We start from the raw sequence: 24049 nt of genomic DNA on the forward strand, positions 1-24049 counted from the left end.
TATTAATGTCACAAATAGGGGCACATTAACACTGCAATGAAGTTACTGTGAAAATCCCCCAGTCGCCACACTCAGGTGCCTGTTCGGGTACACTAAGGGAAAATTTAGCACGGCCAATGCACCCTAACCAGCACTTCTTTCAGACTGTGGGAGGAAACTGGAGCACCCAGAGGAAACCCATGCAGACACGGGGAGAACGTGCAGGCTTCGCGCAGTCAGCGAACCAAGCTGGCAATCGAACCCGGGTCCCTGGGTGTTGTGAGGCAGCAGTGCTAACCACTGTGCCACCGGAGAGAGTACCTTAATGCAGGCATGATAGAGAGGTGGAGACCTTTGGGGAGGGTGCGGGGGGCGGGGGGTAGAGGGGGGCAGGGGGGAGGTGATTTTCAGTACCTGATTTCTCATTATTGGCAACTGAAGTGATTTCGGATTCAGAAATAAAGAGAGGAGGTTTGAGAGGGATGAATCGGAGTGAGCGAACTTAATGTCAAATCAGGTACAGAAAGGGAAATAGAGAGGGAGAGAAAGATCGGATTAACTAAAGAAATGGGAGAAAGCATCAAAGTTCAGGATAAAGCATATTAATGAGCAGAGAGGAGTGGCAAATGGGATGATTGGTCGGAATTTTAAAAATGGCAGAGAATGGGTTAATCAAGAGAAAGAAATTAGAGTATGAGAGGAAGCTAGCTAGAAGTGTAAACATGGATAGCAAGAGTTTCTAAGGGTGTTTAAAAAGGAAAAGAGAAGAGTAATGTGACTGTTCAGCCTCTAGAGAGTGACAATGGTGAGTTAATAGTAGATGATAAGAAAATGGTGGATGAAATGAACAAATATTTTGCTTCTATCTTCCCTGTAGATGATACAAAAACCATTTCAGTAATAGTTGTAAATGAAGGGGTGGAGGGAGAGGGAGATTTGTGGAAATTACAATCACTAAGGAAGTGGTACTGAACAAACTAATGGAGCTGCAGGCTGACAAGTCTCCACGTCCAGATGGACTTCATCCTCGGGTCTGAAAAGTGGTAGCTAATGAGGAAGCAGATGTTAATTTTCCCAAATTTGCTAGTTTCCAGAATGGTTCCATCAAACTGGAAAATAGCAAAAGATAACCCCTCTAATCAAGAAGGGAGGAAGGCAGAATACAGGAAACTATAGGCCCAAGTTAGCTTGATGTTTGTCATGGAGAAAATGTTAGAATTGGTCATTATAGAGGTTATAGCTGGGCACTTAGAAAAACCTAAGGTAATTGGGAAGAGTCAGCATGGTTTTGTGAAAGACAAATAATTTGTAATGAATTTATTGGAGTTTTTGAAGGAATAACATGCTGTGGATAAGGGGGAGCCTATAGATGTGCTGTACTTGGATTTTCAGAAAGCATGTGATGAGGTTGCTGCATCACAGGTTATTGTGGAAAATAAAAGCTTGATGTCGGGATAATATATTAACCTGAATAGAAAATTGGCTGGCTGGCAGAAGACAGAGAGTATGCATAAATTGGTATTTTTCTGATCAGTAGGATGATCCGAGTGGGATCCCACAGGGGTCTGTGCTAGGGCCTCAAGTTTTTACAATTTACATCAATGTCTTAGATGAAGGGAGTGAAGGCGTGGTAGCTAAATTTGCAAAAGACACAAAGATTAGGTAGGAAAGTATGCTGTGAGGCGGACATAAGGAGGTTGCTGATGGATTTAGATAGATGGAATAAGTGGGCAAAAGTCTGGCAGATGGAATATAATGTGGGAAAATGTGAAGTTGCTCACTTTGGCAGGAAGAATGATAAAGCAAAGTATTATTTAAACTTAGAACAACTGCAGAATTCTGAGGTGCGGAGGGATCATGATATTCTACTGTATGAGTTAGTGTGCAGGTACAGCAAGTAACTAAGGCTAATGTAATCTATCCTTTATGATGAGTGGAATCAAACATAAAAATAAAGATGATGTGCTTCCGTTACACAGGGCATTTAGGAGACCACATCTCAAATATTCTGTGCAGTTTTGGTCTCCTTATTTAAGGAAGGATGTAAATGAGTTGGCAGTGCTTCCGAGGAGATTTAGCAGACCAATACCTGGAGTGGGAGGGTTGTCTCATGAGAAACGATTAGCCAGACTAGACTTGTTTCCACTGGAGTTTAGAAGAGTGAGGGTAACTTGATTGAAGTCTGGAAGATCCTGAATGGTGTTGACAAGGTGGAGATAGAAAGGATCTGACGAAGGGCCATCCAGACTTGAAACGTTGGCTGTATTCTCCCTCCACAGATGCTGTCAGACCTGCTGAGATCTTGCAGCATTTTCTGTTTTTGTTTCAGATTCCAGCATCCGCACTAATTTGCTTTTATGGGAAGGATGTTTCCTCTTGTGGGCGTGTCCAGACCAAGGGGGCACTGTTTTAAAATTAGGGATCGGCCTTTTAGGACGGGGATGAGAAGAAATATTTTCTCTCAGAGGGTTGTGCAATTTTGGAACTCTCTGACTCAGAAGGCAGTGGAGGCAGGGTCAATGAATATTTTTAATTCGGACAAGTTATCAGGGGTGGATGAGAATGCGGATTTGAAACACAAACTGATCAGCCATGGTCTCATCAAATGGCAGAGCAGGCTCAAGGAACCAAAGGGCTTAATTATGCTCCTTTTTCTGTGTCCATAAAATAACATTTAAAACCTAAAGGCGAGATGCCTGAAGATTGGAGGGTGGCAAATGTTGTGCCTTTGTTTAAGAAGGGCTGCAGGGAAAAGCCTGGGAACTACAGGCCAGTGAGCCTAACATCTGTAATGGGTAAGTTGTTTGAAGGTATTTTGAGAGACAGGATCTAGAGGCATTTAGAGACGGAAATGACTGTTTAGGGACAGTCAGCATGGCTTTGTGAGTGAAAAATCATGTCTCATGAATTTGATTGAGTATTTTGAAGGGGTAACCAAGAAGGTAGATGAGGGCAGTGCAGTCGACGTTGTCTACATGGACTTTAGCAAGGCCTTTGACAAGGTACCGCATGGTAGGTTGTCGCATAAGGTTAAATCTCATGGGATCAAGGGTGAGGTTGCCAATTGGATACAAAATTGGCTTGATGACAGAAGACAGAGGGTGGTTGTACAGAGTTGTTTTTCAAACTGGAGGCCTGTGACCAGCGGTGTGCCTCAGGAATCAGTGCTGGGTTTACTGTTATTTGTCATTTATATTAATGATTTGGATGGGAATTTATGGGGCATGGTTAATAAGTTTCCAGATGACACCAAGATTGGTGCCATAGTGGAGAGCGAAGAAGATGATCTAGGATTGCAACAGGATCTTGATCAATTGGGCCAGTGGGCCGTTGAATGGCAGATGGAGTTTAATTTAGATAAATGTGAGGTGAGGTATTTTGGTAGATCAAATCAGAGCAGGACTTACAGCAGTTAATGGCAGGGTGTTGGGGAGAGTTCTAGAACAAAGAGATCTAGGAGTACAGGTTCATAGCTCCTTGAAAGTGGAGTCACAGGTGGACAGGGTGGTGAAGAAGGCATTCAGCATGCTTGGTTTCATTGGTCAGAATATTGAATATAGGAGTTGCAGTTAGACAGTTATGTGGGTAAGATTGGTATAGAGAGATATGGGCCAAATGCAGGCAATTGGGACTAGCTTAGTGGCATGGACAAGTTGGGCCGAAGGGCCTGCTTCCATGCTGTAAACCTCTATCACTCTATGATACTTCTACCTGAAGGAACAAGTCTCCACAGTTCAAATTGTTCACTAAGTGGACCAGATGGCTGGATTGGAAGTCGTAGAATCATAGAATGTTAACAGTGCAGATAGAGGCCATTTGACCCATTTAGTCTATGCCAGCTCCCTGCAGGGCAATTTAGCTCATCCCACTCCTCGGCCGTTTCCCCGAAGCTCTGCAATTTTATTTTCCTTCTTGGTACTTATCCAGTCCCGTTTGAAAGCTGTGATTGAGTGGACCTCCACCACCTTTGCAGCATTCCAGATTGCGACCACTTGCTGCGTGAAAAAAGTCATTAACAGTTATTGCATTATTAACAGGGTACTTCTGCAGTTAATTACAAGATATAAATTTCTGTGGTGAGTTTAATGGGCTATTGAGGTGCAGAACCAGCAATTTCTTAAAAATAACTGGAGGCGAAGGACATGGGACTGTTTGTACGAAGGAAATGTTGGTCAACTCACACCAAGGCCTGAATTTTTTTTGGATGATGGAGCTGGACCCCTGCCGCCCGGAGAATGGGAACACAGGAATACATCCCTGCCAATTCCAACAGGACTGCTGACATTTTATTCTCAAATGACCTCTGATTGGCAGCATCTGGGACTTTCGGCCCTCCTTGGAAAGCTGTCGGCCAATCAGCGCTGCAGTGGCCGGAAGAGGTAGTGCAGCTGTGTGGTGTGCCTCGGACTAAGTGCTAGGAGCTGGTGTGGATATAAAGGGGAGGGGAGGGGGAGGGAATGCCCTGGGGGAGTTGTGAGTAGGGTGAATGGGTTATCGGGGGAATAGGTCCGGTGGGGGGGGAGTGGAGGGAGGTATCCAGTCCCTGAGGGGAGGGTGTCTCCCCACCCTGACCCCTTCCCACCCAAGACTGAGGTTCTTACATTTTTCTGTTTCTCACCCTGAGATATCTGGTGCCCATCATCTCAAAATTAAGGAAAAAAACCCTAACCATTAAACGGCCACTTAAGGACCTTAATATTGGGGCATGGGTGGGCTTCCTATCCAAGGCCCTGCCCGCCCCATCATAAGAGCATGTCTGGGTCGAGGTGGGCAGGATTCCCGGGGGAATACTGTCCATGCAATTTCACACACCCCCAGCCCCCCTTCAAAATCCGCTGGGGGGGGGAGCGTAAAATTCGGGCCCAAGTTCTGGAGATAGACAGCCTACACGATGAAGCTCTGATGAAGGGTCATCCAGACTCGAAACATTGGCTCTATTCTCTCCCCACAGATGCTGTCAGACCTGCTAAGATTTTCCCACATTTTCTGTTTTAGTTTCAGATTCCAGCCTCCGCAGTATTTTGCTTTCAATTCACAGCCTAATTGCCCTGAGTGGAGTGGTTGAGTTGTACAGTGTTGTTGGATTGTAAAAAGGGTCAAACACAACCTTTCACACCAGTCCAGCAGGCAGTGCTTGTTAAGGAACTTCCATCCTCAATCCAGGAAACCTGCCAATGCGATTTCCCCGAGGGCATTCGTGTGTCATTGTTGGGAATGGTTTTCCTCTTCGAGAGGGCAAATTGAATAATGTGTCTGAAAACAAAAGTGGAAAATTACACCCTTTAGAAGTTGGGACGTTTGTTTTGTCTAGAAGTTCTGATAAATCTTGTGCAACATTGCCCGACTGTACTTGTTATCTTGGGAACTAACCAAAAGAGGGAAACTTTTAACATGAAACATCCGTGGATAAGAACTCATTCTTAAGCGTTCCTGAAATTAATTTTCATTCATTAGAAAGGGAGACATAAATTTAAGTTATGGAAATAGGCCCCATGTTCGTTCATTGTAAACTAGGAAACCAGAGAACATATCGAAAGGTTAGAGGTGAAGGAATGTCCTGGATGGGGATAACTTGCTTTAGATTTGCCAAATCTGGGAGGTTCCAGTCCCTCTGGAACACCGAATGCCGCTTTTTCCCAGCAGGGATTTGAGCTGTGCCTCTGACCACATTCCTTAATCCCTCTTGGCTGCTGCCTTCTGATGATCCAAGCTTTTTGTTGGAAAACGCAACCGGTAATAGTCCCGTTTCTGTGTGGTCCTGAACTCTCTACAACAAATGTAGCTTGGCACAGACTCCTTCTCAATGCTGCCCCAGCTCCCTGTGCCCAATTTCTTGGTAGGGATGAGGATTGAGGGCGCTGAGAAATGTTTACGTTTTCCATGGAAAATACTTCATTCTGTTTATTTTCAGGAGCTTTGTAGCTTCACAACAGAGAGCTTTCAGGCTTAAAACTCCCGGAAAACTCAGCGCCATGTGGTGGGGAAATTGGCTTAAGCCTATTTTCAGGCCCGACATGAGTCTTCGCCGGGGAACTGGAGACCCAAAGCTCATCCATAATTCTGCCTCGGGCCTCATCAGCATACTTCAGGGAAGCAGCGGAACTCTCTCAGACATCTGGAGGTTGCTCGCTGCTGCAGAGAGTTCCGATTCAGGCCCTTGAGTGGGTTCCGGTGAAAGCAAATGGGAGGAGGTGGGCTGCGAGGGGAGGGGGAGGGGGAGGAAATCAGGGGAGTTGGGTGGGGTGTTGCTGGTGGGTGCTGATGACTTGCATTGCAACCTGGCAGTGGTGCAGTGGAGATAGTTAGAATTTCAGGCAGGTGGTCAGAATCAATTAATTTTTTTTGCCCCATCACTCTCCACTTCCAAAATTATTCAAAGTGATATCCTTATTGGTGGCGGTTTTATTCAGTCTAAAAATTCTTTTCATCGCTATCTCAAAAGGGTGACAACCTAATTTTAACCCAGTGCCCCGTAGTTCTGGACTCAGCCACAAGTGGAAACATCTTTTCCACGTGACACCTTGTCGATACCATTCAGGATTTTATATACTTCAACCAAGTCACCCCTCAATCTTCTAAACTCCAGTGGAAACACGCCCAGTTTGTCCAACCTTTCCTCATAAGACAACCCACTCTTTCCAGGTATCAATCCATTAAACTGGACTATGCGAGGAAACCGGAGCACCCGGAGGAAACCCACGCAGACACGGGGAGAACGTGTAAACTCCACACAGACACTCACCCAAGGGCGGAATCGAACCTGGGTCCCTGGCGTTGTGAGGCAGCAGTTTCCCATTTTCTGCCTTCCTCCCTTCTTGAATAGAGGGGTTATCTTCTGCTATTTACCAGTCCCTCCCAGAATCTAGTGACTTTTGGAAAATTAACACCAAAGCATCTTTTCCCTCATTAGCCACCTCTTTTAAGACCCTAGAATGAAGTTCATTAGAACTCGGAGACTTATCAACTCGCAGCTCCATCAGTTTGTTCAGTACCACTTCCTTAGTGGTTGTAATTTCATCAAGTTCCTCTCTCCCTTCCACCTCATGAATTCCAGCTATTATTGGAATGTTTTTTGTATCTTCTATGAAGACAGGTGCAGGAGTAAATCAGCGAAATATTGAAGCATAGCCAATGAGAACATCAATGGGCAAAAATTGAGATTAGAAGAGGGAAGCGTTCAGATTCTTTGCAGCGATGATGGAGGTTTTCTTGGCTGTAAATGATATTATTGCGTTTCAGGAAGACCACCATAACTACTATATATCCAGAAGCTACGGGCCAAATGACTCCAAAACGAAGGAACTCTGGGTTGACTTCACAAAGGTGGACAAGAGCAAAGTGCGAGTGCATGGAATTCTCTCAAACACACACCGACAAGCTTCGGTAAGCTTCGGATTTTCCTTTCTCATTCTGGGAAAGGTTGCATGTAATCTGCTTCATCTTTCACTCCCAACCCGACATGTTGCTTTTGAATTTTACTGTTGTTTCATCCATCATAAAAATTAGATGGCACAGCTGAATCGTAACTAAAGCTAAAGCACAGACTGACCTGAGTGCCTGACTTCTTGTAAGAACTTCAATGTTGAAGTTTATTTTACTGGTCAGTAATCATTACTTACCTGTTCAAACACTTTTTTCAATTGAGAAGCTGATGTGAAGGAGATCACCAGAGAATCATAGAATCCCTACAGTGCAGAAGGAGGCCATTCAGTCCATCGAGTCTGCACCCACTCTCTGACAGAGTATCCAACCCAGGCCCTAGCCCTGTAACCCCACGTATTTACCCTGCTAACCGCCCTAACTTACGCATCCTGAGACACTAAGGGGCAATTTAGCATGGCCAATGGCACATCTTTGGACTGTGGGAGGAAACTGAAGCACCCGGAAGAAACCCACGCAGACACGGGGAGAATGTGCAAACTCCACACTGTCACCCAAGGCCAAATTGAACCCGGGTCCCTGGCGCTGTGAGGCAGCAGTGTTCACCACTGTGCCACCGCGCTGAGAGATATGGGAGAGACAATGAGATGAATCAGGAAGTAATGGTTTATCGAGGCCAAGCCCAGGTGGTAAGGTGTTCCAAAGAATGGGATCTACCCAATATCCAGTACAGCAACAATACAATGACCCTTCACTTTGTACTTTCTTCCTCTGCTAATCAAATCAAGATGTGGAGATGCCGGCGTTGGACTGGGGTAAACACAGTAAGAGTTTTAACAACACCAGGTTAAAGTCCAACAGGTTTATTTGGTAGCAAATGCCATTAGCTTTCAGAGCGCTGCTCCTTTGTCAGATGGAGTGGATATCTGCTCTCAAACAGGGCATACAGAGACACAAAATCAAGTTACAGAATACTGATTAGAATGCGAATCTTTACAGCTAATCAGGTCTTAAAGATACAGACAATGTGAGTGGAGGGAGCATTAAGCACAGGTTAAAGAAATGTGTATTGTCTCCAGACAGGACAGCCAGTGAGATTCTGCAAGTCCAGGAGGCAAGCTGTGGGGGTTACCGATAGTGTGACATGAACCCAAGATCCTGGTTTAGGCCGTCCTCATGTGTGCGGAACTTGGCTATCAGTTTCTGCTCAGCGACTCTGCGCTGTCGTGTGTCGTGAAGGCCGCCTTTGAGAACGCTTACCCGAAGATCAGAGGCTGAATGCCCATGACCGCTGAAGTGCTCCCCCACAGGAAGAGAACAGTCTTGCCTGGTGATTATCGAGCGGTTCATTCATCCGTTGTCGTGCTAGCCAAGTTCCGCACACATGAGGACGGCCTAAACCGGGATCTTGGGTTCATGTCACACTATCGGTAATCCCCACAGCTTGCCTCCTGGACTTGCAGAATCCCACTGGCTGTCCTGTCTGGAGACAATACACATCTCTTTAACCTGTGCCTAATGCATCCTCCACTCACTTTGTCTGTATCTTTAAGACCTGATCAGCTGTAAAGATTCGCATTCTAATCAGTATTCTGTAACTTGATTTTTTGTCTCTGTATGCCCTGTTTGAGAGCAGATATCCACTCCATCTGACGAAGGAGCAGCGCTCCGAAAGCTAATTGCATTTGCTACCAAATAAACCTGTTGTACTTTAACCTGGTGTTGTTAAAACTCTTACTGAATCAAATCAAACACACTGTTTGCTTTCTTTATGATTGGACGTGTCTTAAATAGCACGAACCATTTAACTCTATTTGGTTATTTTCCAAATGGTTACGTCACAGGGCTTTCAGTCTCTAACCACCCAATTCCCACAATCTTGTCATTGGTTCTCACAGCACCCATCTGTTCACGTCAGTCTGAAATTTACTCTTCCTCTCCCCGGTTCTGGCTTTTATATCTTGAGGCTAGAATGTAATGAGATTGAAGTTATGCAGCAGCTATCCAAAGTCCTAGTTAAACCTCACCTGGAGCACTGTAAGAAGGAATGCTTTGAGGGAACACAGTAAGAAGTCTCACAACACCAGGTTAAAGTCCAACAGGTTTATTTGGAATCACGAGCTTTCGGAGCGCTGCTCCTTCATCAGGTTCGTCACTTACCCGATGAAGGGGCAGCGCTCCAAAAGCTTGTGATTCCAAATAAACCTGTTGGACTTTAACCTGGTGTTGCGAGACTACTTACTGTGCTCACCCCAGGCCAACGCCGGCATCTCCACATCTTGGAGGGAACACAGCATAGGTTTACCGGAATGAATCGCAGAATTGTTACAGCGCAGTAGGACACCAAATAGCCCATCAAGCCTGTGCTAGCTCTCTGGATCAGCAATTCACCCAGTGCCATTCCTCGCCTTGCCTTGGTAATTTGTATTGGGAGGGTTGGCAACCGCTCTGAACTGCATTAGCCTTGGAGAAGGGGTCCTGTTGGTGTCAGAGACATGAAGGATGCGGTTAGTTGGACCTCTGGTTGTGAGTTGCATTTGGTAATTCAGGACTTGACTTCCCTCACATCCCTCAGTTAAATTGAGAATCGTCCAGTGTTCAGTCTAGTTTCAGCTGAAGACAATAAATATTTTAAATGTTGGGCCACATTGCCTGATTAATGCTCTGCACAGACTCTTGTGTTTATGCTGCTTGTGATGAACACACTTGTCATTTCATTTCTTTCCACAGAGAGTGATTCTGTCCTTCGATTTCCCTTTCTATGGCCATTATTTGCGCCAGGTCACCATAGCAACGGGAGGTAAGTGGCTTGTTCTGCCGACAAAAGAGTACATTTGTCACAATATCGTTTGTTGCGAGGAATCAGAATTCCACTGTCAGGTACAGGAGGGAAATGTAGTTTAGTCTCTCCCAGTGATGGCGGGGTTACTGAGTGTTGATGTGCTGTGTCGACCAATTCTGCTTCACAACAGTTACAGTTGGGGTGACTTCCAATTGCCCCGAAAGCCCGCAAAGTCACCAGAATCGTTAGAGGCCTGTGTCGGGACGCTGTTTCCTATTTGGCCTTTTTAAAATGCTGTCGGTGAACCAAACGGCCATCACCAAAACCCGCTCCTCTCCCCAAAGCCCTGCTCCCCCTCTCAATGGATTTGGGGAGGGAGTGAGCTATGTACAAGGGGGTCGAATTTCCACCCCTTTGACAGATAACTCAGCGCAATCTCAATAGATAATTGCTTTACTTTAACACCGTGGAGGCGTGTGTCAAAATTGTGATGATGATAGAAATTAAACAAGTAATTATAATTCATAACATAGTTATTGACAATCGTTAAAATAGAAATAAAGTATAAATAAAAGGATTGCACAAATATGAACATTTCAATAGACGAATCATTATAATACATTGCAAAATGCAGACCTCCTTAATTTACAGAGTGAAAGGTTCATTGCACTCCGCATTTTGGATTGAAGTCGATTAATTATATATTATCAGGCTGGGTTCATCAAATTCTCAATTATTTACATGCAATTAATGGGGTTTTTAAAGTAGGGGTTTTGGCTGTCTCTTAATCTATTCATTCTACAAAGGGTCATCTGGAGTCGAAACGTCAGCTCTTTTCTCTCCTTACAGATGCTGCCAGAACTGCTGAGATTTTCCAGCATTTTCTCTTTTGGTTTCAGATTCCAATGTCCGCAGTAATTTGCTTTTATTCATTTTACATCTTGGGTGCAATTTTCCAGGCCCGCTGCACTGCTCGGGTAGCGCAGCGGGCCAGGAAATGTCAACGGGAGGGAAAAAAACGGGATCCATGTCCAGCATCTGGCTGGTCGTGATCTTCCTGGTCCATTTTCTTGGATCCAATCGGCCTTGCTCCCAGGGAACAGCGCGAGGCTGGTTACAATGTGCAGAAGCTGCTCTGCATCTAATCAACGAGCCCCGGACTCAATCATCTGGGCTAGCTAAAGTTTCTGACCCCGGCCAGTGGAGGTCCATACCAGATTGCAGGAATGCCAATAGTAAAGGAAACAACACTATTTCCTGCATGAGAAGAGAATGGTGAATTGGTTGGCAAGTAGACCCTGATTAGTTGAGGTGTCGCCATAGAAAATGTACCAGGGAACAGTTAACCGCCAAGCTTTTGTTCAAATTCAAACCAGGCAGGTCGACTGACTGGTTAAAGCATTGCCATTGGGAATAAAGCAGGGAACGGCTGTTCCCCAAAGCTTTTGTTCAGTTGGAAAAGGTGCAACGTGTGGACATGCTCCTTCTGTCTGCAAGGGACAGGGCCCTGTGTGAGAATATATGTAGCTTCTAGCATGGATGAGTGAGACACTCTGTGAGCCTAATTGGTTTTCAGTGTAATTTTTAACACAATCAAGATGGTTTAGCAAGCGCTGTCCAATCACAGAATCACATCTAACGTACACTAATGTATACTATGGGGGTGATTTTACCATTTTTTGTTCTAAGTGCTGGGCGGACTTGAAACTGGGAGACTTTCAGATCCATCTTTTGGGCGTGTTTTCAGCTCTCCGCCCCCCCCTCTCGCCCTGCCCCCCTCCAACCGCCCCCCCGCCCCCCGCCGCCCCCCCCCCCCCCCCCCCCCCCCCCACCCCCCCCCCCCCCCCACCCCGCGCACTCTACCTGCAAAAATATCAGCAAGCCAGTCGCTCGCTGCAGAAGCCTGTAGGCGGGACTTAACAGAGGTCAAGTCAACGGCTCCCCGTTCATGGGGAGCATATCCATCCCTCGCCGGCACGAACCTTTCCCAGCGAGGTCATTAAGGGGGCGGGGGGGTGGCGGGGGGGCAGCGGGGTGGGTGGGGGGGCGGCGGGGTGGGTGGGGAGCCCAGACGATTGAGCACCAGGCTCAATCCATCAACATTAAGAGCATTCAAATGGTTATTGGATAAACATATGGATGATATTGGAATAGTGTAGATTAGAGGGGATTTAGATTGGTTTCACTGGTCGGCGCAACATCAAGGGCCGAAGGGCCTGTACTGCGCTGTAATGTTCTATGTTCTAGGCTCGCTGAGCAGATGTAAAACAGCATTACAATAAATTTAAATACATTAACCTGCCTCTCGCTCACTTCCAGTGAGAGGCTGACCGGGCCTGAAATCCAGCGTTCGTAAAATGCAGCCAACAGTGAAAACCAGCACCAATTGTGCTGGAAACGGGCGCAGCGCGATGGTAAATTTGCCCGCTATGTTTTGATTTTGCAAGCACAAATTGGTTGGATACGATCTGTCCTTTGCCTGTTGCGGGGACGAGTTGTTTGATACGATCCGCCAGTAGTTGGAACTGACCTGGCATCACATCAGCACTGAAATTCATATAGCACATTATTCATTTGTGTGACCGGCAAAACATTTTATTTTATCAAAAATATTTAATTTGCAACAATTGTGCATCAATTAAAGAAGCAAATGATCGAGTATCATTTTTTAAAAGTCATTTCCAGTGGTTAGCGCTGCTGCCTCACAGCGCCAGGGACCCGGGTTCAATTCCAGCTTGGGTCACTGCCCCTCAGAGTCTGCATCTTCTCCCCGTGTCTGCGTGGGTTTCCTCCGGGTGCTCCGGTTTCCTCCCACAGTCCAAAGATGTGCGGGTTAGGTGGATTGGCCATGCCCCGGCGATGTATGGGTTGGGTAAGATTGGCCATGGTAAATGCACAGAGTTACAGGGATAGGGTGGTGGGATTGGCCTGTGTAAGATGCTCTGTCGGAGACTCGGTGTGGACTCTATGGGCCGAATGGCCTCTCTCTGCGATGTAGGGATTCTGTGATTACTCACAGCAGATGAGTGGTCACTACGATTAAAATGCTTCTTTTTGGTGATGAGCCAGTTTCTGACTAAAATTGCACCAGGTGAACACACTTAAATATCATGAGGAGTTCATGAAACGATCGAGGTGTTCAAGATTATGAGGGGTATGGACAGGGTGGATAGGGAGCAGCTGTTCCCCTGAGTTGAAGGGTCAGTTATGAGGGGACACAAGTTAAAAGTGAGGGATGGGAGGTTTAGGGGGATTTGCGGAAAAACCTTTTTACCCAGAGGGTGGTGATGGTTTGGAATGCGCTGCCTGGGAGGGTGGTGGAGGCGGGATGCCTCACATCCTTTAAAAAGTACCTGGATGAGTACTTGGCACGTCATAACATTCAAGGCTATGGCCAAGTGCTGGCAAGTGGGATTAGGTGGGCAGATCAGGGCACTTCACGCGTCAGTGCAGACTCGATGGGCCGAAAGACCTCTTCTGCACTTTAGGATTCTGTGAATTCTTTCTAATGGAAATGAGAGAAAATAAACAATGATATTTTATTACGCTGCAAATCACATTGGTTCATGGAAGATTTTACATTCATGATTATGTTAATAATAGTTAGCAGAAGCTGGAACAGAAATGTAATTGGTGCAATTTAGCTGCAAATCCCCAATTGCCCAAAATGGAAATGCCACCCTACAATTTTTAAATGAATCCTTTGGCCCGGAGAGAAGTGAGTGGGTGCCAGGTTAGAGTGGTCGGTGTGTGAGGGGGGAAGGCGGTGGATAAGTGGGTGATGGAATAGGGTGGGTCAGTAGGGGTGGTCATGGGTTTGTCAGGAAGGGTCGGGGTGAATAATCGGATCAAATGGGCAGTTGGGTCGGGAAGTCGGGGGTTAGTCGACTTGGGGGTTAGTCAGCTGAGTGATCAATGGGTTAGTCGGGGGGAATTGGGGTTGGAGCAGGTGGAGATATTTGAGTAGTCCAATGCGGAATCAGGGGAGTCAGTAGTATAGTTACCCAACTCGGAGTCAGAACTGCTTTTAATCCTTCCAACCTTTCCTGAGTAACTACTCTTGTAAGTAAGCCGGAACCATCTCTGACTCTGACTCAGGATTCCAGACACAGAGGAGTTATCCATCTGAAGTCCAAACTTCCCAGGCAATTCCTGCGTAGTCAGAGTGTGGGTACTTCGGAGGGGTCCTCCTGGTGAACCTTGGTTGGGGGGGGGGGTGGGGTTATTTCTGGGGTATGACCATCTGGACATCAGAAATGCTGCACCAGTGTTCTTTCTGAAGTCACTGTCACAGTGCGCAAACTGAGAAGAATTAAAACCAGCTAATGCAGCAAATAGTAATTTGAATGGAAATGCCAGGGTGTTAGTGCTAAAAATGTTGGTCAGTTTTAACCTGTGGACCTGTGAATGGGTCATGCCAGAATTGAAGCTTAAGACATGGATGTATTAGGGGGGTGCAGGAGAATCATAGAATCCCTATAATGCAGAAGGAGGCCATCCAGCCCATCGATTCTGCACCAACCACAATCCCATCCAAGCCCTATCCCCGTAGCCCCACATATTTTCCCTGCGAATCCACCTGACATTCGGGTAAATTTAGCATGGCCAATCAACCTAACTCGCACATCTTTGGACTGTGGGAGGAAACTGGAGCACCCGGAGGAAACCCATGCAGACACGGGGAGAATGTGCAAACCCCACACAGACAGTGAACCGAGGCCGGAATTGAATCCGGGTCCCTGGCACCGTGAGGCAGCAGTGCTAACCACGGTGCCACCATGTTACCCATTTACCACAGAATAAAGTTTCCAGATGTGCAATTGGACTTATTTTCATTTGATCAAATCCTGCTTACATGGAGTTAAATTGGACCCACGTCTCCACCTTGTACAAAGATCAACATGCAGCCAAGAGCTCGGGTTACGCTTGAAATTTTTCACGTGCTGTCCCACATATTTCTCCTAACAGCATTGCCACAGATCGATAATGTCTGGGAGCCTGACACTGTGGGTATAAATCGGTTTAATAGCTACAGAATAAACACTTTAAATGGATTATTAACAGCAAATGCTGTTTCATTTTGTATCGTTGCTGAATTCAGTGGCCAATGTATATTCATCTTTTTAAAATCATATCTTGCATTTACTGATTCATTTTATTCTGACCCCAAAGTCGTCTTGTTGTGCTTTGGATTTGTGCGGAATTGGTTGCGATTCCATCTCAGTTACCGTCAAAGATCAAAATGAAGGTCCAAGTTTTCCCCAAGTTCGAGACAGTATCAGGTTGAAAAGAGGAGGAGAGGAAAGCTAACTTTAAACGCCCAGGATAGTGACATGAAGGCTGTGATTGAAAAGACTGTTGATTGTAGGAGGAGCAGAATAGTGAAGCAGTTCCATCAGTTAGACATCCAGAAAAAGACTCAATTGGCATTAGGAGATGTCATCATGAGCCCTGAGATGCAGAGCAGAAAGGACATTGCAGAATTGTTACGGCTCAGAAGGAGGCCATTTGGCTCATCATGTCTGCATCGGCTATCCAAACGATTTGATTTGATTTGCTTTGATTTTGATTTGATTTATTATTGTCACATGTATTAGTATACAGTGAAAAGTATTGTTTCTTTCTTGCTATACAGACAAAGCACACCGTTCATAGAGAAGGAAAGGAGGGAGTGCAGAATGTTGTGGAAGAGATTGAATAATAGCATTGTTAAAGAGTTTAAAAAGTTAGAATAAAGTTTTAGAAGCATGGAACGAGAGTAAAAGATAAAATTTGGATTTGGGTCACTGTCTGTGTGGAGTTTGCACATTCTCCTCGTGTCTGCGTGGGTTTCCTCCGGGCGCTCTGGTTTCCTCCCACAGTCCAAAGATGTGCGGGTTAGGTGGATTGGCCATGCTAAATTGACCCTTAGTGTCAGGCGGACTAGCAGGGTAAATATGTGGGGCTATGGGGATAGGGGCTGGGTAGGGTTGTGTTTGGTACAGACTCAATGGGCCGAATGGCCTCCTTCTGTACTGTAGGATTCTATGATTCTAATTAGAAAGTATGCTGGGCACAGCTTGCAAGAAGTCCCTTGCTTCGGTGACATCTTGGAGCAAACAAGCAGCATAACGTAGTACCATTCCTCTGCCTTTTCTCTGTATCCCTGCACATTTCTATTCAGGTAATTATCTAATGCCCTCTTAAATGCCCCAATTGAACCTGCCTCCACCACACTTCCAGGCAGTGCATTCCAGACCCGAATGACTAGCTGTGTGAAAAAATCTTTTTCACGTTACAAAATGGCACAAAATTTTGGAAGGGGGGTGAACAGAGTAGGAATGGTCTTGGCAGTAGCAATAAAGACAGGAAGGATTGCAGAATGATTGGAGATCAAGGCCTGAATTCCGCAGCCCGTCACACCAGCAGGATTCTTCGGTCTCACCGCAATGAACAAAGACTTGGCTGAGCGGCAAATTCTCCATTCCTGCCGGCTCGGCGGCAGGGCGTGATAGGCCAGAGAATTCCGGCCCAAAGCTGAGAGGATTGAATATCAAGATAGCAAGCTGGTTTTCTTCCCGGCTCGGAGCGAAGGAAAGTTAATAAATTAATTTTTCCTGACATGATTTGGGAAGAGATTTACTCATCACAGTGGGGAAGTGATGGTGTGGTAGGAATGTCACTAGATGAGTAATCCAGAGATCCAGGGTAATGCTCTGAGGACCTGGATTCAAATCCCACCATAACAGATGGTGAGTCTGCACCGACAACAATCCCACCCCAGGCACTGTCCTCACAACCCTCACCACCCTGCGCGCCCCCCCCCCACCGCCCGCCCTCCCCGCCCGCCCGCCCCCCCACCCCTCCCACCCGCCCCTCCACCCCTCCAGCCCCCGCCCCGCCCCACCCCACCCCGCCCCCACCCCATACATTTACCCGTCTAATTTTTCTAACCTACACATCCCGGAACAATAATGGGCAATTTTTCATTGCCAATCAATCTAACCTGCCCATCTTTGGACTGTGGGAGGAAACCGGAGCACTCGGAGGAAACCCACGCAGACATGGGAAGAATGTGCAAACTCCACACAGACAGTGACCCAAGCCAGGAATCGGACCAATGTTCTTGGAGCTGTGAGGCAGCAGTACTAACCATTGGGCCCCCGTGACAACTGTTGGTTGTCAAAAATATTTAATTTAACTGATTAGTGTACATCAATGAAAGTAGTGAATGGTTCAGGATAAGCTCTTTTAAATATTCGTTTTTGGTGATTTAAACTCTCAGGTTACTCTCAGGAAGTGAACAGGACATTGAGTAAACTGTTTATTTTTGGTGATGAACCCTTTTCAGCTGTATTTACCAAACCGCACCAGGTTAACGTACTGAACAACATTGAGGAAGTCTTATTGGAAATGAGGAAAAATGAACCAACATTTTATTACTCTGCTCAACTGAACTGGGTCACAGGAGAGTTTACATTTATGATTATGCTAATGATTGTTTCTTAACAATTTTACAATCTTGCAGGAAGGCATTAGGCTGTTTTGAATGATCAGTTTAATTTAGCCCCAGACCCCAATTCTTTTCCCGCTAAATGAATCCTTTTGGTTTTGTGGCCAATTGACTCTTTCAGGTTCCAGTGAGACCCGATTGCACAGCCCTTCAGGCAACACCTTCCAGATCTTAACGACTCTCGGTGTGAAAAAAACCTTCTCCTCGTTTCCCCTCTCGTCTTTGTGCCAATTAATTTAAATCTACAACCTCTGGTTATTGGCTCACTTGCCAGAGGAAACACATTCCCCTTGCTCACTCTGTTAAACCCTGCGTAATACTGCAAATAACCTGAGTGATCATAGATTATAGACCCAATTATCCAGATACCTGAAGGTCCTCAGTGCACAGGGGCCCCTGTGCGAACCCATAGGCATGTGTGTCTTGGACAAGGTGACAGTGAGGGCTCTCGTAGATGAATCGTCTGCCAATGTTCACTGTCTATTCACATGTGTGATGAATGGTCACGTGAACAAATCACTTGAGAGTTGATTGGGGGGGGGGGGGAATTTTCCGGCCATACTCGCCCCAAGTCCGGAAAATCCCATCCGAGGTCAATGGACCCTTGCATGGTCTGAGCCCCGGTCGCTACGATTCCCGTGATGAGAGGGACCGGAAAATTCCTCCCAGTGACTCTGAGGCCGTAATTCTCCAACCTCACCCGTGGCTGGGATTATCCAGTCCCGCCGCAATGAATGCAGATTTGGCTGAGTGCCAAATTCTCCATTCCCGCTGGCAGCAGTGGCAGTGTTAGAATGTAACAGGTGGCAACTTTGTATTGGATGTAATGTGACCCACGGTAACAAGCTGTAAGGGTCAGCTGACCCAGTAAACCATGGAACCAATTACAGAATGATGTGATGGTCAGCTGACCAGCTGACTCACTATAAATAAGAACCTGTTGGGAATTGTGTAGAGTTTGGAGTGGCCCAGGGTGAGGCCCCAAGTTTGGAGTAATGAGGTTTCTTTATTAAACCCTTTCTTTGATTTATAAATTGGAGCAAAGTTTTGTTATATTTTTATTGTCTGCTTTTGAAGAGTTTCCTTCTGAAGAAGCAGCAGGGGGATGTTGGAGAATTCCAGCCTGAAACTGTATGCCGATGAGAGCAGGAGTGACAGGGAAAAGCAAGAGACTGGAGGGGAAGGAAAGTGTTAAATGCTCCCAGTGATTTGTTTTGTGTGTCAGTTTTAGACAAGGTGTACGGCATTTCTATCAGGCAGCTATTGTCAGAGGCATGGAGAGAGCCCCCACTGTAATGTTTGGTTATCAAAAGATTTGTAAAACGCATGTGTGCATAGAACTGTGTCGTGCAATGTGTAATCTCCAACGACAGACAGACCAACACAGTGCTGGGTGTTCAAACACAACTGAGGGAAATATCAGCACTCATTCCGCATCAACCAAGGAACACTCATCCAAAACTGGAATTGAAATCCTTTCATTTATAAAGATTTTTAGCCCTCACAATATTGCCAGATCCAGGTAAATTCCTGCATCCCCAGGCCAACTAGTTTTTAGCTCATGCACTGACGCATTCTGCCAATAAAGCTGTCCAAAGATTGATTTATCAAATTTAATACCAGCCTCAGAACAGACGCTGAACTTCAAGTAGAAATTAGGATCAGATTTTAACCCTAGCCTTGCCCCATCATCCACCTGTGCCCATTAGGAATGGCATGGGCAGGGGTGATGCAAAATGGTGGGGGGGGGGGGGGGGGGGGAGAGGAGTGGGGGGTGGGTGGTCACTGTAATGTCTTCAATCAGGCCATTGGGGTTGGCCTATTGGAGTATGAACTCCCTGATTAAGGATTCCAATTGAAGGGCCAATCAGGGAGTCTTTGCCCTTGTACTTAACTGGGCATGTCATTTCCTCTGGGCACCCCCTCCCCCCCCCCCCCCCCCCCCCCCCCCCAACCCCCAGAGATAGACTGCTGACTGCTCGCACTCTGTGTACTGCTTTTAGTGTTTGTAAATAAAGGGATTTTGGTGAAGGGACTTCTGCCTCCAAACACTTATTGCAGTTGCTATGTCATGTTCTTGGCATGGCGCTATTGTTATTTATATTCAATTCAGACATGGGGGTGCATTGGGTGGAGGGTGCTGGAGGCCCGAGGCAGCCCTGGGCCACTCCACAAGGAAGCTTGTGTTCTGATGATGTGATCACTGTTGCAACAGAATTTAAATGTCTGGATTTCGGAGCCCACCAGGAACCATGGTAGGGGTCAGGGTGTGGGTCGAAGGGGCCACGGTGAAGCCACCTTTCTGTGGAGTCACTGTGCGGACCAGGTGGACTGGCAGAGTTATAACAACTGACTTTATCTTGGGGCAGGCAGAAGGAATCCCCCCCCCCTCCCCCCCAACCCCGCCACCCCCGCACAGGATCCGAGCTGAGGGCTAAGGCCACTTCAATGTGTCTTGACTGCCCCTTACCCCAAGCTGATGGGATTGGGGTCGTGATCAGGAGTAGGAAATGGGAAGGGAGACAGACATAGCTTAGAAATATTAGAAACCCTACAGCACAGAAAGAGGCCATTCAGCCCATCGAGTCTGCACCGGCCACAATCCCACCCAGGCCCTACCCCCATATCCCTACAAATTTACCCACTAATCCCTCTAATCTACGCATCCCAGGACACTAAGGGCAATTTTAGCATGGCCAATCAACCTAACCCGCACATCTTTGGACTGTGGGATTAAACCGGAGCACCCGGAGGAAACCCACGCAGACACGAGGAGAATGTGCAAACTCCACACAGACAGTGACCCAAACCGGGAATCGAACCCAGGTCCCTGGAGCTGTGAAGCAGCAGTGCTAACCACTGTGCTACTGTACCGCCCATGGGAGCTATGGGAGCCCAGGGCAAGAGAGCAACAACAGGTTGGGCTGGATTTCTCCTATCCTCCTGGGCTGCACCCAAAGTTGTCACTTCTCATAGAAAGAAACCCTACAGTCCAGAAGGAGGCCATTCGGCCCATCCAGCCTGCACCGACAACAATCCCACCAGGCCCTATCCCCGTATCCCCACATATTTACCCGCTAATCCTTCTAACATAGGCATCCGGGGACAATAAGGGGCAATTTAGCATGGCCAATCAACCTAGCCCACACATCTGTGGACTGTGGGAGGAAACCGGAGCATCTGGAGGAAACCCACGCAGACACGGGGAGAATGTGAAAACTCCACACAGACAGTGACCCAAGCTGGGAATCGAACCCCGGTCCCTGGAGCTGTGAGGCAGCTGTGCTAACCACTGTGGCACCGTGCCACCTCTTTACCAAGGACAGGAAGAAACCATGCCCCCGATTCCTACCCTATGATCGGCATCCTGCATGCGGGAAGTAGATAAAACAAGCTTGGGTTCAGCAGTAATTACCCTAACGTGCAGTCAGAAGCTTGGTGATAATCATTAATCGCCCGTCTCCCACTATATTCAGGAAGGAGCTATAGGGGAAGGGGTGGAATCAGAGAGGGTGGGGGTGGATGTGATCTGTATAATACGGTATTGATTTTTGTGAGGCAAGGAAATACAGAAGCATGACAAGTAAATGGAGTTAAGATACAAATCAGCCATGATCTGATTAAATGGCAGAACAGACTGGAATGATGAATAGCCTACTCGAGCTCCCATGTCCCTATTTATTTCCAGAGGGACTCCATTTGTTCTCAGTTGTACAGTCTGGGTCCTGAAGTAAATATAAAAGCAGGTTCATCAGAGAAGTTTTGGTGCAAAACAGCAAATAAATACAAAGGGTCATTGCAAAATGCTCCAGAGTCACAGGAACACAGAGGTCACACGCTGTGCCAGCACCAATGGAAAAACCCAATTACCAGGAACAACAGGAGGTGGCCCTGGCTTCCAGTACATCAGAGCTCGCATCTGTAAAGTGGGCTCCAATCACACTGTGAGCCTTCCATTTAATCTTCATCTTTCTGTTTCGATTTCGAAAATCACCCTGCACTGCGTTGTTGCTAATACAAACCATTTCAAAAAGCAAAATTGAGTTTATACTTGGAGGGCTTTTAAAAAAAAGCAATATTGATCGCCTGTGTTCAGTATGTATAATTCTGTCTCAATCTCTGTGATAGCAGCAAACAGATCTCACTCTGAGTGGCAGTTCTTAGTTCCGCGAGCAAATTCTTCGAGGACTCGACAGGGTAAAAATTCTGAGAGTTTGTTTCCCCGGGGTTAGGGAGTGCAGAAATAGGGGTCACTTCAACATTATTCTAGAGAAGCCCTCAGACAGAGTGAGAGAACAGAAACTTGCATTCATATCGTTCCTTTCACAATCTCAGCATGTCGCATGTCCTCTGAAGCCATTTTGAATGTTGCACTCTGGGAAATGCAGCAGCCATTTTGTGCACCGCAAGGTCCCACATACAACTAGTTGAAAAGGATGCGGAAATCTGTTTCGCTGATGCTCGGTGAGGGATAAATGTTAGCAAGGATGCCAAGGAAAATTCTTCTGACCTTCTTTGCAAAAGTGCAGTGGGATCTTTTATGTCCAACTGAGATGGGGCGTAAATTTAACATTTCACCTACAAAATGGCACCATCAACAGTGTGGCATGCTCTCGGTACTGTACTCGGAGTGGCAGCCTAGATTGTGTGCTCAAGTCTCTGCAATGGGGTTTAAATCCACAGCCTTCTGTTTCAGAGGCGAGAGTGTTTGTTTATTTATTAGTGTCACAAGCGGGCTTACACTAACACTGCAATGAAGTTACTGTGAAAATCCCCTCGTCGCCACACTTTGGCGCCTGTTTGGGTACAGAATCACAGAATACCACAGTGCAGAAGAGGCCCTTTGGCCCATCGAGTTTACAACGTCGCATGGAATGCCCTGACCTGCCCAGCTAATCCCACTTGCCAGCACTTGGCCCATAGCCTACACTGAGGGAGAATTTAGCACGGCCAATGCTCCTAACCAGCACGTCTTTCGGACTGTGGAAGGAAACCGGAGCACCCGGAGGTAACTCACGCAGACACGGGGAGAAGGTGCAGACCCCACACAGACAGTGACCCAAGCCGGGAATTGAACCTGGGTCCCTGACGCTGTGAGACAGCTGTGCTAACCACTGTGCCAACGTGCTAACATTTGGCTTCTTTTGTATTTCAAAGCAGGACATGTTTCCTCATGTTTTTTATTTGGCAAACGTGGATATTTCAATTGTAACAGTCTGTGACTGACAGTCTTGAAGCTAGGATTTGCCTGCGGGGTGCCATTGTACTTGTCGCACTTGTACTTACTGTAAACACACGTTATTATGACGGTGAGCAGTAGTTTAAGGTCATGACAATTTGATGTAAATCGTCCCGCTTATATTCCCCCCTCTTGTTCCTGACACTGCCAGGAAGTGCATCCCAAGTTTCCAGTAGTGACATCATGCACTCAGCTAAAACTTGGCACAACAACTGTCAGCTCCTGAATTCACTTGGCCCAGTTTTAAAGAAGCAGTTCCATGGTTATTAAAATCACTTTCTGCAGTTTATACATCTCAAACAGCTCTGTGGAAGTGAAGGATCATTCCTGGGGCTGAAAGTCAACAACAGCTTCCATTGATATAGCGCCTTTAGTGCATTCATGGCACTTCACATGGAACGTAATAGACGCTGAACCAAAGGAGGATACGTTAAAACACGTGACCAAAATGCTTGCTCAAAGAATCCCTACAATGCAGAACGGGGCCATTCGGCCCATCAAACCTGCACCAACAACAATCCCACCCAGGCCCTATCCCCGTAAACCCACGTATTTATCCTGCTAATCTCCCTGACACGAGGGTCAATTTAGCGTGGCCAATTAACCTAACCCGCACATCTTTGGACTGTGGGAGCACCTGGAGGAAACCCACGCAGACATGGGGAGAATGTGCAAACTCCACCCACACAGTCACCCGAGGTCGGAATTGGACCCGGGTCCCTGGCGCTGTGAGGCAGCAGTGCTAACCACCGTGCCACTATGCCGCCAATCAAAAGTTTCGTCGGGGATTTGAAGAGGTTGCTTTTAATCCAAAGATGTGCAGGTTAGGTTGATTGGCAATGCTAAATTTCCCCTTAGTGTCAGGGGGACTAGCAGCGTAGATGCATGGGGTTACGGGGATGGGGGCTGGGTGCAATTGTTGGTGATGCAGGCTCGATGGGCCAAATGGCCTCCTTCTGCACTGTAAGGCTTCTATGATTCTATTCTATGAAGTCTTTTAGAAAAAAACAGAGATGGAAGGTAAGAGATTTAGGGAGAGAATTAGGGTCTCAGCAGCAGAAGGCGGGGCTGCCAGTGAAGTTGTCACGAAAATGTGCTTTATGCTAAACAATGATTTTTAGTTCAACGGCTAAACTGAACTGAAATTCCAGACTTTTTAGAACACAGACGAGAATTG

General features: G+C 46.7%; 1 protein-coding gene across 1 annotated transcript in view; it reads left to right on the forward strand.

The window, feature by feature from the left end:
* Positions 1-24049, forward strand: part of LOC144500751 (plexin domain-containing protein 1-like) — a 332900-nt gene that overhangs the window by 127712 nt on the left and 181139 nt on the right. Inside the window, exons 3-4 of the mRNA XM_078224149.1 lie at positions 7219-7362; positions 10090-10159. Coding sequence (XP_078080275.1) covers positions 7219-7362; positions 10090-10159 — 214 coding nt within the window. The remainder of the gene's footprint in view (positions 1-7218; positions 7363-10089; positions 10160-24049) is intronic.

Source organism: Mustelus asterias, chromosome 11 (genome assembly GCF_964213995.1).
Source record: "Mustelus asterias chromosome 11, sMusAst1.hap1.1, whole genome shotgun sequence".
NCBI classification, from domain to species: domain Eukaryota; kingdom Metazoa; phylum Chordata; class Chondrichthyes; order Carcharhiniformes; family Triakidae; genus Mustelus; species Mustelus asterias.